The 15,530-nt window shown below is 38.5% G+C and overlaps 1 protein-coding gene across 1 annotated transcript in view; it reads right to left on the bottom strand.

The window, feature by feature from the left end:
• The window catches only part of LOC137421284 (mitogen-activated protein kinase kinase kinase 1-like), a 180,172-nt gene extending 167,242 nt beyond the window's left edge, over positions 1–12,930 (bottom strand). Inside the window, exon 1 of the mRNA XM_078772634.1 lies at positions 12,567–12,930. Coding sequence (XP_078628760.1) covers positions 12,567–12,583 — 17 coding nt within the window. The 5' untranslated portion in view covers positions 12,584–12,930. The remainder of the gene's footprint in view (positions 1–12,566) is intronic.
• Between the last annotated feature and the right edge of the window lie 2,600 nt (positions 12,931–15,530).

Raw genomic sequence — 15,530 nt, 5'->3', positions numbered from 1 at the left:
AAAACTGCCTCAAACAGGGAACCATGATTGTCATGGGGCCCGCAAGGCTAACCCCTGCTCGAGTGGGGAAAATGGCCTTAAAACGATCATTCATTCATTCATTCACGTTATTAAAAACACTTCACAACCACGGAAACAAAAGTTTGAGGGAGTCATCTCTCTATAATGCAAGCAATCTCTGTGTGTCTGTGTGTCTGTCTGTGACCACTGTTTCTCAACAACCACTGGTCCGATCTAAGTGAAACTTGCCAGGTATATTGCTGGGGACCTGAGGATGTGCCTTTTCAAGGTTTGCTATTAATCGGACAAGTGGTTACCAAGTTATGGCCATTTATTTAGCAAACACATACGTTTTGTACGTGAACGAAGGAACAGCGAAGGACGAGAGCGAAGGAACGGCAAAGAGGAACGATGAAAGTTTTAATTTTTCTTTGCACGTACGGTCAAGCTACAGCGAAGGAACCGCATGTGTTTGTTGTTTCTGCCTTGCAGTTTGAAACAAGTTATGCCATTTAATTAGCAAACACATACGTTTTGTACGTGAACGAAGGAACAGCGAAGGACGAGAGCAAAGGAACGGCGAAGGACGAGAATGAAGACCGAAGGAACGATGAAAGTTTTAATTTTTCTTTGCACGTACGGTCAAGCTACAGCGAAGGAACCGCGTGTGTTTGTTGTTTCTGCCTTGCGGTTTGAAACAAGTTATGGCCATTTATTTAGCAAACACATACGTTTTGTACGTGAACGAAGGAACAGCGAAGGACGAGAGCAAAGGAACGGCGAAGGACGAGAATGAAGACCGAAGGAACGATGAAAGTTTTAATTTTTCTTTGCACGTACGGTCAAGCTACAGCGAAGGAACCGCGTGTGTTTGTTGTTTCTGCCTTGCGGTTTGAAACAAGTTATGGCCATTTAATTAGCAAACACATACGTTTTGTACGTGAACGAAGGAACAGCGAAGGACGAGAGCAAAGGAACGGCGAAGGACGAGAATGAAGACCGAAGGAACGATGAAAGTTTTAATTTTTCTTTGCACGTACGGTCAAGCTACAGCGAAGGAACCGCGTGTGTTTGTTGTTTCTGCCTTGCGGTTTGAAACAAGTTATGGCCATTTATTTAGCAAACACATACGTTTTGAACGTGAACGAAGGAACAGCGAAGGACGAGAGCGAAGACCGAAGGAACGATGAAAGTTTTAATTTTTTTTTTGCATGTACGGTCAAGCTACAGCGAAGGAACCACGTGTGTGTTTGTTGTTCTCTTCTCTTTGTGCTTTTCCTTGCGATGAAATTGCAAAATAGCAAAATATGTTGGCGCTAATTGAAGAATTGGCCATTAAAACTAATTTGCGATTAATCGTAAATGCGATATGCGAACTTCCGGACAGTGAGGCCTTATTTTTGGTACGTACGTCAACGTACGTATGTCCACGTACTTACCTCCCCGCACGTACGGGCACGCACTAGTTAAGTGACAACACAGGCACTGCCCAGATGTGTAGATATATAGAAAATTGACTGTACCCGAGTTGCCATTTTGTCATGGTTTACACCAATCATAATTCAAACAATTATTTTGCACAAATGTATTTGTAATATACGTGATATCACATTTTATAAACAATTGAAGTTGAAAAAACAAAATTTCCCAAAAAATTCCCAAAAAATATATATATATTGGAAATATTTTCAGAAAAAATACCCTTAGGACAAACCGACGGGAGCGATATGTGCATACCAGAAGTTTGGTACGATTTCACAAAAGCTTGAGAAAGTAGTTCAGTGACAAGACAACACAACACAGGACAACAACACAACACAAGACAGACGCTGCACAGGGATATATATAGACTAGCTTCAAGCGTCGTTACTGAGGAACGGGCTTATTTTAGCTGAGGATAATGACTGTACCTGAGTTGCTGTGTTGTCATGATTTACACTAATCATAATACAAACAATTATTTTGCACAAATGTATTTGTTGTGTTTGTGATAATGCATTTTTATAGGCAATTTAGGTTGAAGATTTACGTTCAATGTTTTTTTTTCAAGAAAGAACCCCTCAGCACATACATAGGGGAGGGGTAGGTGCAGACTGGAAGTTTGGGACAATTACACCTCACCACCACGTAATTCAAAACACCTCACCACCAAGTAATTTAAAACACCTCACCACCACGTAATTCAAAACACCTCACCACCAAGTAATTTAAAACACCTCACAGCCATAAAACACACAATAAAAACACGAATTTAAAAACACGTCACCACCACGAAATTAAAAACACTTCGCAGCCATAAAACACATAATAAAAACACCTCACCACCACAAAATTAAAAACACCTCACCACCACAAAATTAAAAACACCTCACCACCACGAAATTAAAAACACCTCACCACCACAAAATTAAAAACACCTCACCACCACAAAATTAAAAACACGTCACCACCACGAAATTAAAAACACTTCGCAGCCATAAAACACATAATAAAAACACCTCACCACCACAAAATTAAAAACACCTCACCACCACAAAATTAAAAACACCTCACCACCACGAAATTAAAAACACCTCACCACCACGAAATTAAAAACACCTCACCACCACAAAATTAAAATCACCTCACCACCACGAAATTAAAAACACCTCACAGCCACGAAATTAAAAACACCTCACCACCACGAAATTAAAAACACCTCGCAGCCATAAAACACGTAATAAAAACACCTCACCACCACAATATTAAAAACACCTCACCACCACGAAATTAAAAACACCTCACCACCACAAAATTAAAAACACCTCACCACCACGAAATTAAAAACACCTCACAGCCACGAAATTAAAAACACCTCACCACCACGAAGTTAAAAACACCTCGCAGCCATAAAACAAGTAATAAAAACACCTCACCACCACAAAATTAAAAACACCTCACCACCACGAAATTAAAAACACCTCACCACCACAAAATTAAAAGCACCTCACCACCACAAAATTAAAAACACCTCACCACCACAAAATTAAAAACACCTCACCACCACGAAATTAAAAACACCTCACAGCCACGAAATTAAAAACACCTCACCACCAAGTAATTTAAAACACCTCACAGCCATAAAACACGTTATAAAAACACCTCACAGCCATAAAACACGTTATAAAAACACCTCACAGCCATAAAACACGAAATAAAACACCTCACAGCCATAAAACACGTAATAAAACACCTCACAGCCATAAAACACGAAATAAAACACCTCACAGCCATAAAACACGAAATAAAACACCTCACAGCCATAAAACACGAAATAAAACACCTCACAGCCATAAAACAGTTAATAAAAACACCTCACAGCCATAAAACACGTAATAAAACACCTCACAGCCATAAAACACGTAATAAAACACCTCACAGCCATAAAACACGAAATAAAACACCTCACAGCCATAAAACACGAAATAAAACACCTCACAGCCATAAAACAGTTAATAAAAACACCCCACAGCCATAAAACACGTAATAAAACACCTCACAGCCATAAAACACGAAATAAAACACCTCACAGCCATAAAACACGTTATAAAAACACCTCACAGCCATAAAACACGTAATAAAACACCTCACAGCCATAAAACACGTAATAAAACACCTCACAGCCATAAAACAGTTAATAAAAACACCCCACAGCCATAAAACACGTAATAAAACACCTCACAGCCATAAAACACGTTATAAAAACACCCCACAGCCATAAAACACGTAATAAAACACCTCACAGCCATAAAACACGTTATAAAAACACCTCACAGCCATAAAACACATAACAAAACACCTCACAGCCATAAAACACGTTATAAAAACACCTCACAGCCATAAAACAGTTATAAAAACACCTCACAGCCATAAAACACGTTATAAAAACACCTCACAGCCATAAAACACGTTATAAAAACACCCCACAGCCATAAAAGTTAATAAAAACACCTCACAGCCACGAAATTAAAAACACCTCACCACCAAGTAATTTAAAACACCTCACAGCCATAAAACACGTAATAAAAACACCTCACAGCCATAAAACAGTTATAAAAACACCTCACAGCCATAAAACGCGTTATAAAAACACCTCACAGCCATAAAACAGTTAATAAAAACACCTCACAGCCACGAAATTAAAAACACCTCACCACCAAGTAATTTAAAACACCTCACCACCACGTCATTTAAAAACACCTCACCACCAAGTAATTCAAAACACCTCACCACCACGTAATTCAAAACACCTCACGACCACGTAATTCAAAACACCTTATCACCAACTAATTCAAAACACCGCACCACCACATAATTAAAAACACCTCACCACCACATAATTATAAATACCTCACCACCACGTAATTCAAAACACCTCACCACCATGTCATTTAAAAACACCTCACCACCATGTGATTTAAAAACACCTCACCACCACGTCATTTAAAAACACCTCACAGCCACGAAATTAAACACACCTCACCACCACGTCATTTAAAAACACCTCATCACCTACTAATTCAAAACACCACTCCACCACATAATTAAAAACATGTCACCATGACGTAATTATAAATACCTCACCACCACGTAATTCAAAACACCTCACCACCATGTCATTTAAAAACACCTCACCACGTCATTTAAAAACACCTCACCACCACGTCATTTAAAAACACCTCACCACCACGTCATTTAAAAACACCTCACCACCACGTCATTTAAAAACACCTCACCACCACGTCATTTAAAAACACCTCACCACCATGTGATTTAAAAACACCTCACCACCATGTCATTTAAAAACACCTCACAGCCACGAAATTAAAAACATCTCACCACCACGTCATTTAAAAACACCTCATCACCAACTAATTCAAAACACCGCACTACCACATAATTAAAAACACGTCACCACGACGTAATTATAAATACCTCACCACCACGTAATTCAAAACACCTCACCACCATGTCATTTAAAAACACCTCACCACCATGTGATTTAAAAACACCTCACCACCATGTCATTTAAAAACACCTCACCACCACATAATTCAAAATACCTCACCACCACGTGATTCAAAACCACCACCACGTTATTAAAAACACTTCACAACCACGGAAACAAAAGTTTGAGGGAGTCGTTAAGTGACAACACAGACACTGCCCAGATGTGTTGATATATAGATAAATGAATGTACCCGAGTTGCCGTTTTGTCATTGTTTAAACCAATCATAATTAAAACAATTATTTTGCACAAATGTATTTGTAATATACGTGATATCACATTTTATAAACGATTGAAGTTGAAAAAAAAATTTCCCCAAAAAATTCCCAAAAAATATATATATATTTGGAAATTTTTTCAGAAAAAATACCCTTAGGACATACCGACGGGAGAGATATGTGCATACCAGAAGTTTGGTACCATTTCACAAAAGTTTGAGAAAGTAGTTCAGTGACAAGACAAGACAACACAGGACAACACAACACAGACACTGCACAGATATATATATATATACATATATATATAGATATATTAACCCCCATTCTCTTCCAGTCAAAGAAAGCTGCATAAAGCAATCAAGAAAAGCTGCAGAAGATAAGCCCTTTGCTTTCTCAAACCCTTTCCAGGTTCCTCTACAGCTGCAGACATTCACAAGTAGCACATACATGAGAATCCCAACAATCCACACCCCTCAGCTGTCAGACCAGTTTCATCACTTGTTGGCGAGTCATCAGCGACAGCGTATACAAAACTGTGCACCACTGAGTCTTCCAAGCATCTACCAAGTGCAATGCCAGTAGCAGGTGACACTTATCAATAGATCGTGTACTGCACTCACGACTTGCAATATCTTGTTCCGGACTTGTTTATGTTTTTACTGTCTTCCGCATGCATTTTCATTTTTGGACGCTTTCCAACAGTTCGGTGATTTTTCCTGGTTTATCGGCTTCGATGTCCGTCAGCACGCGAAATTTCAGCTTTCTACGTCACCCTTGAAGGTACCGAACATTAATATCAGTTAATGAGTGGATCAGTGGTTGGAATGAGCTTTATATTTCAGATATGTGTGTGTGTGTATATATATATTTATATATATATATATATATATATATATTTATATATATATATATATATATATTTATATATATATATATATATATATATATATATATATATATATATATATATATATATATATATATACATACATATATATACATACATACATACATACATACATACATACATACATACATACATACATATATATATACATACATACATACATACATACATACATACATATATATATACATACATATATATATATATATATATATATATATATATATATATATATATATATATATATATATATATATATATATATATATATATATATATATATATATATATATATATATATATATATATATATATATACACATACATCCTCTTTCACATTATGCAAAGGAAGTGGAAGGAAAAGCGATAATACATGTTTATATGTACATCAAAATACTAGGAAAACAAATGAGTGTTTTTGTCTTTGAAGAATTCGAGGAAATCTCCCTTGGAAGAATTTTAAACAATAATAATAATAATAATACATTTATTTTATATCGCGCTTTTCAAGAAGCCCAAAGACGCTTTGACAGAGTACAAAAAGACAAAAATCAACAGGTAAATAATCAAAGTTAATCAAATTAATCAAAGTTCATCAAATCAGGTAAATAATAAAATTAAATAAAAAATCAACAGGTAAACATTGTAATGTTGGTGGGAATTTTACATGCATGGCACAATCCTTGTTCAAATAAATTATGCAGTACATTATGGATAAGTATACAAATAAGAAAATTAATATTTTAAAGTAAACAGCCATTTGATTAAAGCAAGGAAACTCCATTCAATGCAAATTAACATCTGGATACACGCAGTTAAAGATGTAATTATGTCATATCATTAAAATCCTGAGTGTGTTGTGGATATTTAGCATGGTTAGCCATCTAAATAATTAAATACCAACTCGAGACTTTTGTTGAGATTCACATTTTAGTTATAATATCTCAATTAACTATCAGGTATCTTCCTTATATTTTGATTCTGGGACAGCAAACGAGATAGTGCAGAATTGGAAGAAACTGAGAAAGTCTGCTCACCTTCACTCCTTCATTCCTCTTTTCTCCCGCCTCTGGAGCAAACTCCCTCACTCTCTTCAATCCCACTCCACCCTCCAGGTCTTTAAAACGGCTGTTCACCGCCATCTCTTATCCTCCCCCATCCAAAACCTTGATCTTTTCTACCCCCGCTAATTTCGGTCCCCTTGTGTTTCCCCCCCCCCCCCCCCCATTCCCACGCCCCCCTCCCCCCAAGCCCTCTCCCTCCCACACTTCTCCCTGCTCTCAAATGTTGTGTTTGTGTGCTTCTCCTTCTCTCCCCATCTTGTCTTCCGCTCCCTCTTTTTATATATTTTGTTTGTCTGGTTGATTTGTTTGTGAAATAAATGTTAGCTCTTTCACGAGCCTCGATTCAATATACAAAAAAAAAAAAAAAAAGTCAAATTGCAGAATTCCAAAGCAGTCTGTTTACAGGTAGCAGGATAGCACAGAGGTGTATGCACTTTCCTTTGAGCTCTCCAACTGTCTAGGGTCACCCTGGTGTTTTGCATGCAGGACAAGGCATCAATGTGTGTGTGCCGTCCATTCTGTCTGCGGGCATTGGGGGTCTTGATGCACGGTAATATCCCACATTTTATTTCATGAAGAGTCGGCGAGTTATCACCAGCACCCTAAATAAGTTACACATTTCTGCCAGTTGAATGTCAGGCCTGGTCAGCCGGTTCCACAAAGACTTGGGCCAAATCTGTTCCCCCAAACCAACCCAACAATAAGGTAGGAATAAGTGGTGGGATTGTTAAAGAAGAAGAAAACCAGCAAGTTAATTTTGATCCTTTTTTAGAATTTAATTTAATTTAATCAATTAAAATGGATTTTTAAATAATTTTCCTCACTCTTTTAGAAATTACAACCTTCTCTCCATTCCGACCTCACCTAACATCTTCCCTGCAAAAATCATTTTTTGTTCAAAATTCATCTTTCTTGCAAAATTAATTTGCCCACTATTCTTTCCTTTTTCATGCATGTATCACACCTTTGAGTTCTCTGCTAAGTTATAGCAACTTTTTGGGTTCTAATGGACTGTGTAAATACTTGGTATTGCTAAGATGTTTAGATCAGATTGGTCAGACCTCCCAACAGCTTCCCCCTTCTTTCTCTCTCTCTCTCTCGCATGTGCATTCGACATACATTAGAAATGATTCATTGAGATTAGGCCCTACTTTTAATTTATGACATGAACTTGTTATTTGCGATGCGTGTCCCAGCAATACATTATTCTTCAACCATTCCTTATTGAAATAGTTACTTTCGCCACCAAAGTCGGATGGAGGTTATGTTTTCACCTCTTGCTTCTAGGCCTTGTGTTGACTTAATGGTGAACGTGGCTGGCTTGAGATCTCAGGGTTCTGAGTTCCAAATCCTGGTGTGCCGTTGAATTAACACCAGATAGGTTGACTCAGCCTGTTCATCCTTCCGCGGTCAGCAAGATGAGCACCAGCTTACTGGGATGAATGAGCCATTCGAGTATCCTGCGTCGGAGTGGCGACCCATCCAGGAATGTGCCCAATAGCCGAGAAACTGCTTCGGCAGCCATATGCATCTGAAGATGCAAAAGGAGAGGTCTTCTTCTTCTTCTTCTTGTGAGCAAGTCATCGCAAAAAGTTGTGGACAGATTATGACAAAACTTGGTGGATGAGTTGGGTAGGTGACAAGACCAAGCCAATTCGATTTTGGTTCAGATCTGGATGCATTTCCAGACTATCAGTGGGATACAAAACATAAACTGTTCAGCCTGGCGGAGATACGTGCGGATATTAACAATTGGACTATTCGACATTGTTGCACAATCTTGGGGTAGTTAAAAAAACAAAAACAAACCTTATTCTTGCTGTTCTTTATTTCTCATACATTAAAATTGCAATTTTGTTTCATATTCATTCTGCAAATCTCATGGATTCGACTTTGGTGACCAATCCACATAATGAGCGCAAACTGCTGAACATACAAAGCCAGGTAGGCATTGGATAATGTCCGGAATACAGCGAAGAATCCTTTTTGAGAAACAGTGCAAGGGGGAGACAAAATGAAACACACAAAACACAAACAAACATGAAAAAACAGAATTGGCCTTACATTTTGGAGACATTTGAAGAGGCAAACTTCAAGTGGAACCAATTTAATGACATGGGTATTTAAGGAAAGTACGAGTAGTAGAGAGGACAAAAAAACTTTACTCCTAAATGATCCAGTGGTGATTGCGAGCCAGCACTGTGCGAGCACATTATGAGGTGCACAGCAGGTGGGAATCTGTGACTTGTACCTTAAACTTAATTAAATGTACCTCGTGAGCAGTAATTGGATGGGGTGCCCTGGTTGTGACATTTCGGTGAGCAGCCGTATCGGCTGGTACTTTGCTCTTCTTCAACTTACGTACACTTTTGAAATTGGACCAGTGAGGATGGTTATGGTGGGATATACCAACAGTGATGTACATTAAATAAAATTGTTGATGACAACAGGTAAGTTGGTGCAGGCTATAGTGAGTTACTTTACCATGAAAACAATGCAACATTGATACGATAAGAGAGCCGTCTGTCTGTCTGTCACCATTTTTCTCAGAGATAGCTGACGGATTTTCGTCAAATTTTCAGAGGTTCATCAGTAAATGCCATGGAGTGTTTTTGGCCAAAAAAATTGAAAAAGGTGAAAAGAAAATTTTCTTAGATTTTTGGGGATTAAAAGAAATCGCTCTATGGTACTTGAGTCTTTGTAGGTATGTAAAAAAAAAAAACACCTTTAGAGGCCATTTTTCCCCGCAAAGCGGGGGTTGGCCTTTTTCGGGAACCGTGGTTGTTGTTGTTTTTCGGTCCCCTTTTTGAAGCAATGTTTTACGGCCGGATGCCCTTCCTGACGCCAACCCTTTTTGCCGCCTTTAACGACAAACAGGGAATTACCAGTGAACTGGTACTCAATTTAGCCGACCTCGGAAGGATGACAGGCTGAGTCAACCCCCCTGGTGTTAATTCAGCGATTGACCGGGATTCGAACCCAGGATCCTAGGATCCTAAGCCGGCACCCTAGCCGCTAGCCCAACACCAGGGTTGTGAAACCAGGGTATGTGAAAGGTAGTATTAAATTATATCCGATTAGTGTGTGTGTGTAATATAATATACGTGTAAAGACCGTCAAAATGACGGGTTGGAACAGTTTATTTGACAGTGCAGCCGCATGAGTGTGCCAAAGACTGAAGCCTGGGCCTAGTGTCAGGTGTGCTTATATCTTCTTTATTTATTAGATGTCTTACAGACGTAAATGAACACTCAGTTTACTTTGCGCACTTTGCACGTCATGTGCAGCAAATTTCACCTCCCTGTGCCTTGTATTTATTGTGATTTAAATTAAATATAAATTTAAATATAGATATTGGGTAGATATTAAATAGAAATTCAATAATGATAATAATTATATTGGTATATTATAAATTATATTGGTATATTATTGGTATATTAAAATTATAAATTATATTGGTATATTATAAATTATATTGGTATATTACAAATTATATTGGTATATCATTGGTATATATTATTATTATTGGTATATTATAATTATAAATTATATTGGTATATTATTGATATATTATTGGTATATTATAATTATAAATTATATTGGTATATTATTGGTATATTATAATTATAAATTATATTGGTATATTATTGGTATATTATAATTATAAATTATATTGGTATATTATTGGTATATTATTGGTATATTATAATTATAAATTATTTTGGTATATTATTGGTATATTATTGGTATATTATAATTATTGGTATATTATTGGTATATTATAATTATAAATTATATTGGTATATTATTGGTATATTATTGGTATTGTTACGGATTCGTCACTTCCGTCATTGTGGTTTTCATCCACTGCAAGCATTTTTGGTTCCATGTACTGTTATTTCTATCGTTTCAATGAAATGGAGATAACTGTTTGCAAAAGGTAAAAAAATTAATGTTTTAAAAGAAATCGGAAACCGGATCGAGAGAAAACCGGATGAAAAAGAGGAGGAAGAAGAAGCGGAGCAAGTGAGGTCGAGAAGAAGCCGAGTTGCTTTGAGGTGGTGAGCAAACGCTGGCGAACGGGGGGTCACGAGCGAACTTTGGGTTTCCTGGGAAGGGATTCCGGTGACAGAGTGGTTATCGCTGTGACAGATAAACCTGCGTGACAGGTTTTGCGGTTGATTCCGAAGAGAATCGTTGTTGAAGTGCAGGTACGCCTTCAGTACGGGCCCGTCGGCCATTTTGCCTCGCTCCCGATTTCGCATCGCTCCAGGCTTTTCACATCGCTCCAACCTTTACACCTCGCTTCAGCAATTTCACCGCACCCAGTCGTTAACCTGGTTTGCGTGTGTAACGTGGATTTTGAGTGGGAATTTGCAGTTCGCCGTTTGGGAGCCGTTGAACGTTCATACCCAAAGGTGTGATTTCCCAGTCGCCTCTTGAGGGCACCTTTGCGCATCTTTGGCAGCGTGACTGTCAGCCGAACGGGATTCTGGTCTCGATACGACATCGTTCTTACGATCACCGGAGCGTGGATCGACTTTGGCTTGATGCCGGGACAGAGACTTTGGGAATGTTCTTTTCGCTCACTTGGAGCACAGTGAGTTATATTGTAAGAAATTGATGGTACCATCATAGGAATGATATATTTGTTGTACAATTGATTAATATTGTTCTTGTACTGTTATTCTTGTGTGACCTTAATACAATACTTGTTTGTTGGTAACAATTGGTGTGGTTTCACCATTGGTCTTTGACACACAGAATAACACATCTTTCTGACATGACTCCTTTCGGGGCTCGGAGGTACGCCGTGACCGGGGTTTGGGGAGGAGCACGTAACAGTATATTATTGGTATATTATAATTATAAATTACATTGGTATATTATTGGTATATTATATTGGTATATTGGATATTGGTAGATATTAAATATAAATTTTCCTTAGTGCGTGTAGGGTCAAACCCCCGCTATAGCAGGGAAAATGGCCTCAAAATGCCTGTTGTTGTTAGTGCGTGTAGGGAAGTGTTTTACGCACCCACAAAAAAATATTAAAAAAACAAATTGATTTCTAGAAAATGCTAACAGGATTAGAACATCACTGGGTAACGCGGGTACTCCTGCCAGTCGCACATAAACAACAAAAAGTCAGAGGTCAACACTGAGAATGGTTGATAAGATTTCAAAGCTGATTGAGTAACATTCTGCAATATAAGAATGTAGTTGGAGGACTGCACCAATAAAGAATTGTAAGGATGTTAAATCCAAATCCTGGCAATTCAGTCTAACTGATCACGTCAGAAAGTCAAAGGAAGGTTATTTCACTCACCGTTTCTGCCTTGGCATCTGGGCTGCCTTTCTGGGTGTGTTAACCTGAACGGGTCTCCAGGACGCTGTAGGACCCAGATTCACCTGTTCCAGAGAAACCCTTGTTGTCAAAGTCTGCACACCTTCCAGTATCTCAACCGAAGGTCCACGTCCCTCCACCCCCTCTCTTTCTGTACCTTCAGCCCACTGTGGTTATGACCACCTGCGTTTCTGTCCCGCAGTTTCTCTGAGTTCAACTGAGCCTCGAGACCAGGCTTTGCAGGGCAGCGGAAGTGACGTTCTGTAAACTTTGTTCTATTTCCAAAATCTGCATCACCCCAACACCACACCCTACCTTTGCATGTTCCCAAATCCCAAACCTTTTTCCCATTGCTCTAATCTCACCATAATTTAAAGGGAAACAAGGAAAAGGGAGGGGGGAGCAGAGGGGAAAGGGTCGTGGGTGAGGCTTAAAGCTGAAATCATGATATGCTGAGTTATTGTAACATCTCCATGGTCATTGGTCATACACGTGATCAAGTTGATGAACTCCATGCTCCATGACAGTTTCTCAGATCGGATCACCACATTTATTACTCCAGATCTCAGATACCACATCGCTCAATTATAGCTATATAATTCCCACTGTTTTTGTTGTCATAAAATATCCATTCATTATTAATTTAACGAGGAGCATGTCCTTTTGTGTCACAGATTTACTGTGTTAGAAATGATTTATCCACTTCTGTAGAGAGGTGAAAGTAACGATATATTTCATTGATAACGCACCAATACAATAAACGAATGAAGTGATATACCGGTCATTTACCAATATATGAGTGAAGTGATATGCCAGTCATTTACCAATTGAAGTGATATACCAGTCATTTCCTAATTCAAGTGATATGCCAGTCATTTACCAATAGACCAATGATGTGAGATACGCCAGTCATTTATGTTCACCAGGAAACTTTGCTGTATTAAAAAAAAAAAAAAAAACTTTCCTGTATTTCTATAAGAAGGATCCTGTGACGTCATAAATCAAAGCAGTTATTGTGCTGCAACATTCGAAAAGCATATACTGTATATTGTACATGCAAAAAATTACAAGAACATGGTGAAGCGGTCAAAGATCTCTTTTTTTCCAATGACTTCGATGAAGGAATAATCCATCAGCAAAGAAAGATTCATGTTAATTAATAACAATAATAGCGTCGTGTAACTTCAATAAGTCAGTTCGGCATTGGAGTCAAGTTCATCATAACCCAATCCATACATTTCCCTCATCCCACAAATAATTACTCATCCTACTCATTATAACCCAATCCATACATTTCCCTCATCCCACAAATAATTACTCATCCTACTCATTATAACCCATCCTTACATTTCCCTCATCCCACAAATAATTACTCATCCTACTCATTATAACCCATCCTTACATTTCCCTCATCCCACAAATAATTACTCATCCTACTCATTATAACCCATCCTTATATTTCCCTCATCCCACAAATAATTACTCATTATAACCCATCCTTATATTTCCCTCATCCCACAAATAATTACTCATCATAGCCCATCCTTACATTTCCCTCATCCCACAAATAATTACTCATCCTGCTCATCATAACTCATCCTTACATTTCCCTCATCCCACAAATAATTACTCATCATAGCCCATCCTTACATTTCCCTCATCCCACAAATAATTACTCATCATAGCCCATCCTTACATTTCCCTCATCCCACAAATAATTACTCATCCTGCTCATCATAACTCATCCTTACATTTCCCTCATCCCACAAATAATTACTCATCCTGCTCATCATAACTCATCCTTACATTTCCCTCATCCCACAAATAATTACTCATCCTGCTCATCATAAGCCCATCCTTACATTTCCCTCATCCCACAAATAATTACTCATCCTGCTCATCATAACCCATCCTTACATTTCCCTCATCCCACAAATAATTACTCATCCTGCTCATCATAAGCCCATCCTTACATTTCCCTCATCCCACAAATAATTACTCATCCTGCTCATCATAAGCCCATCCTTACATTTCCCTCATCCCACAAATAATTACTCATCCTGCTCATCATAAGCCCATCCTTACATTTCCCTCATCCCACAAATAATTTACTCACCCTGCTCATCATAAGCCCATCCTTAAATTTCCCTCATCCCACAAATAATTACTCATCCTGCTCATCATAAGCCCGTCCTTAAATTTCCCTCATCCCACAAATAATTACTCATCCTGCTCATCATAACCCATCCTTACATTTACCTCATCCCACAAATAAATACTCATCCTGCTCATCATAACCCATCCTTACATTTCCCTCATCCCACAAATAATTACTCATCCTGCTCATCATAAGCCCATCCTTATATTTCCCTCATCCCACAAATAATTACTCATCCTGCTCATCATAAGCCCATCCTTACATTTCCCTCATCCCACAAATAATTACTCATCCTGCTCATCATAACCCATCCTTACATTTCCCTCATCCCACAAATAATTACTCATCCTGCTCATCATAACCAAATCCTTACATTTCCCTCATCCCACAAATAATTACTCAGGGGAATTACCGTTAAACAGGTAAGTTGGGGAATCAGACTTACACCGTCCAATGTTGGGGCCTACCTGCACACACGGCAAGTTGGACCTGCCCAGAGATAGATTCAAAAGAGAACATCCATAGCAGGTGGAAGAGACAGGTGGACAAAAGAGGGAGGACATGGAGAGGGACGAGGTTGTGGTGGAAGAGACAGGTGGACAAAATAACGGTCCCAAAGACTTGATTGCAGTCAGAGTTCAGGAAGGATGGTAAAGGCGGATGTGGAGCCTGCGTCTGCAAAAAGGGAGGGAGGGGAGGGGGAACGGGGGAGGGGGGTGACCAACTAATAAAATATAAAAAGGTCTTGAAAACAGCTGTTCACCACCATCTCTTATCTTCCCCCATCC

Source organism: Myxine glutinosa, chromosome 2 (assembly GCF_964187855.1).
Source record: "Myxine glutinosa chromosome 2, kmMyxGlut1.1, whole genome shotgun sequence".
In the NCBI taxonomy this organism is placed as follows: domain Eukaryota; kingdom Metazoa; phylum Chordata; class Myxini; order Myxiniformes; family Myxinidae; genus Myxine; species Myxine glutinosa.
The sequence above is the reverse complement of the archived record's forward strand: the minus strand, read 5'-3'. Positions and strand labels throughout refer to the sequence as shown.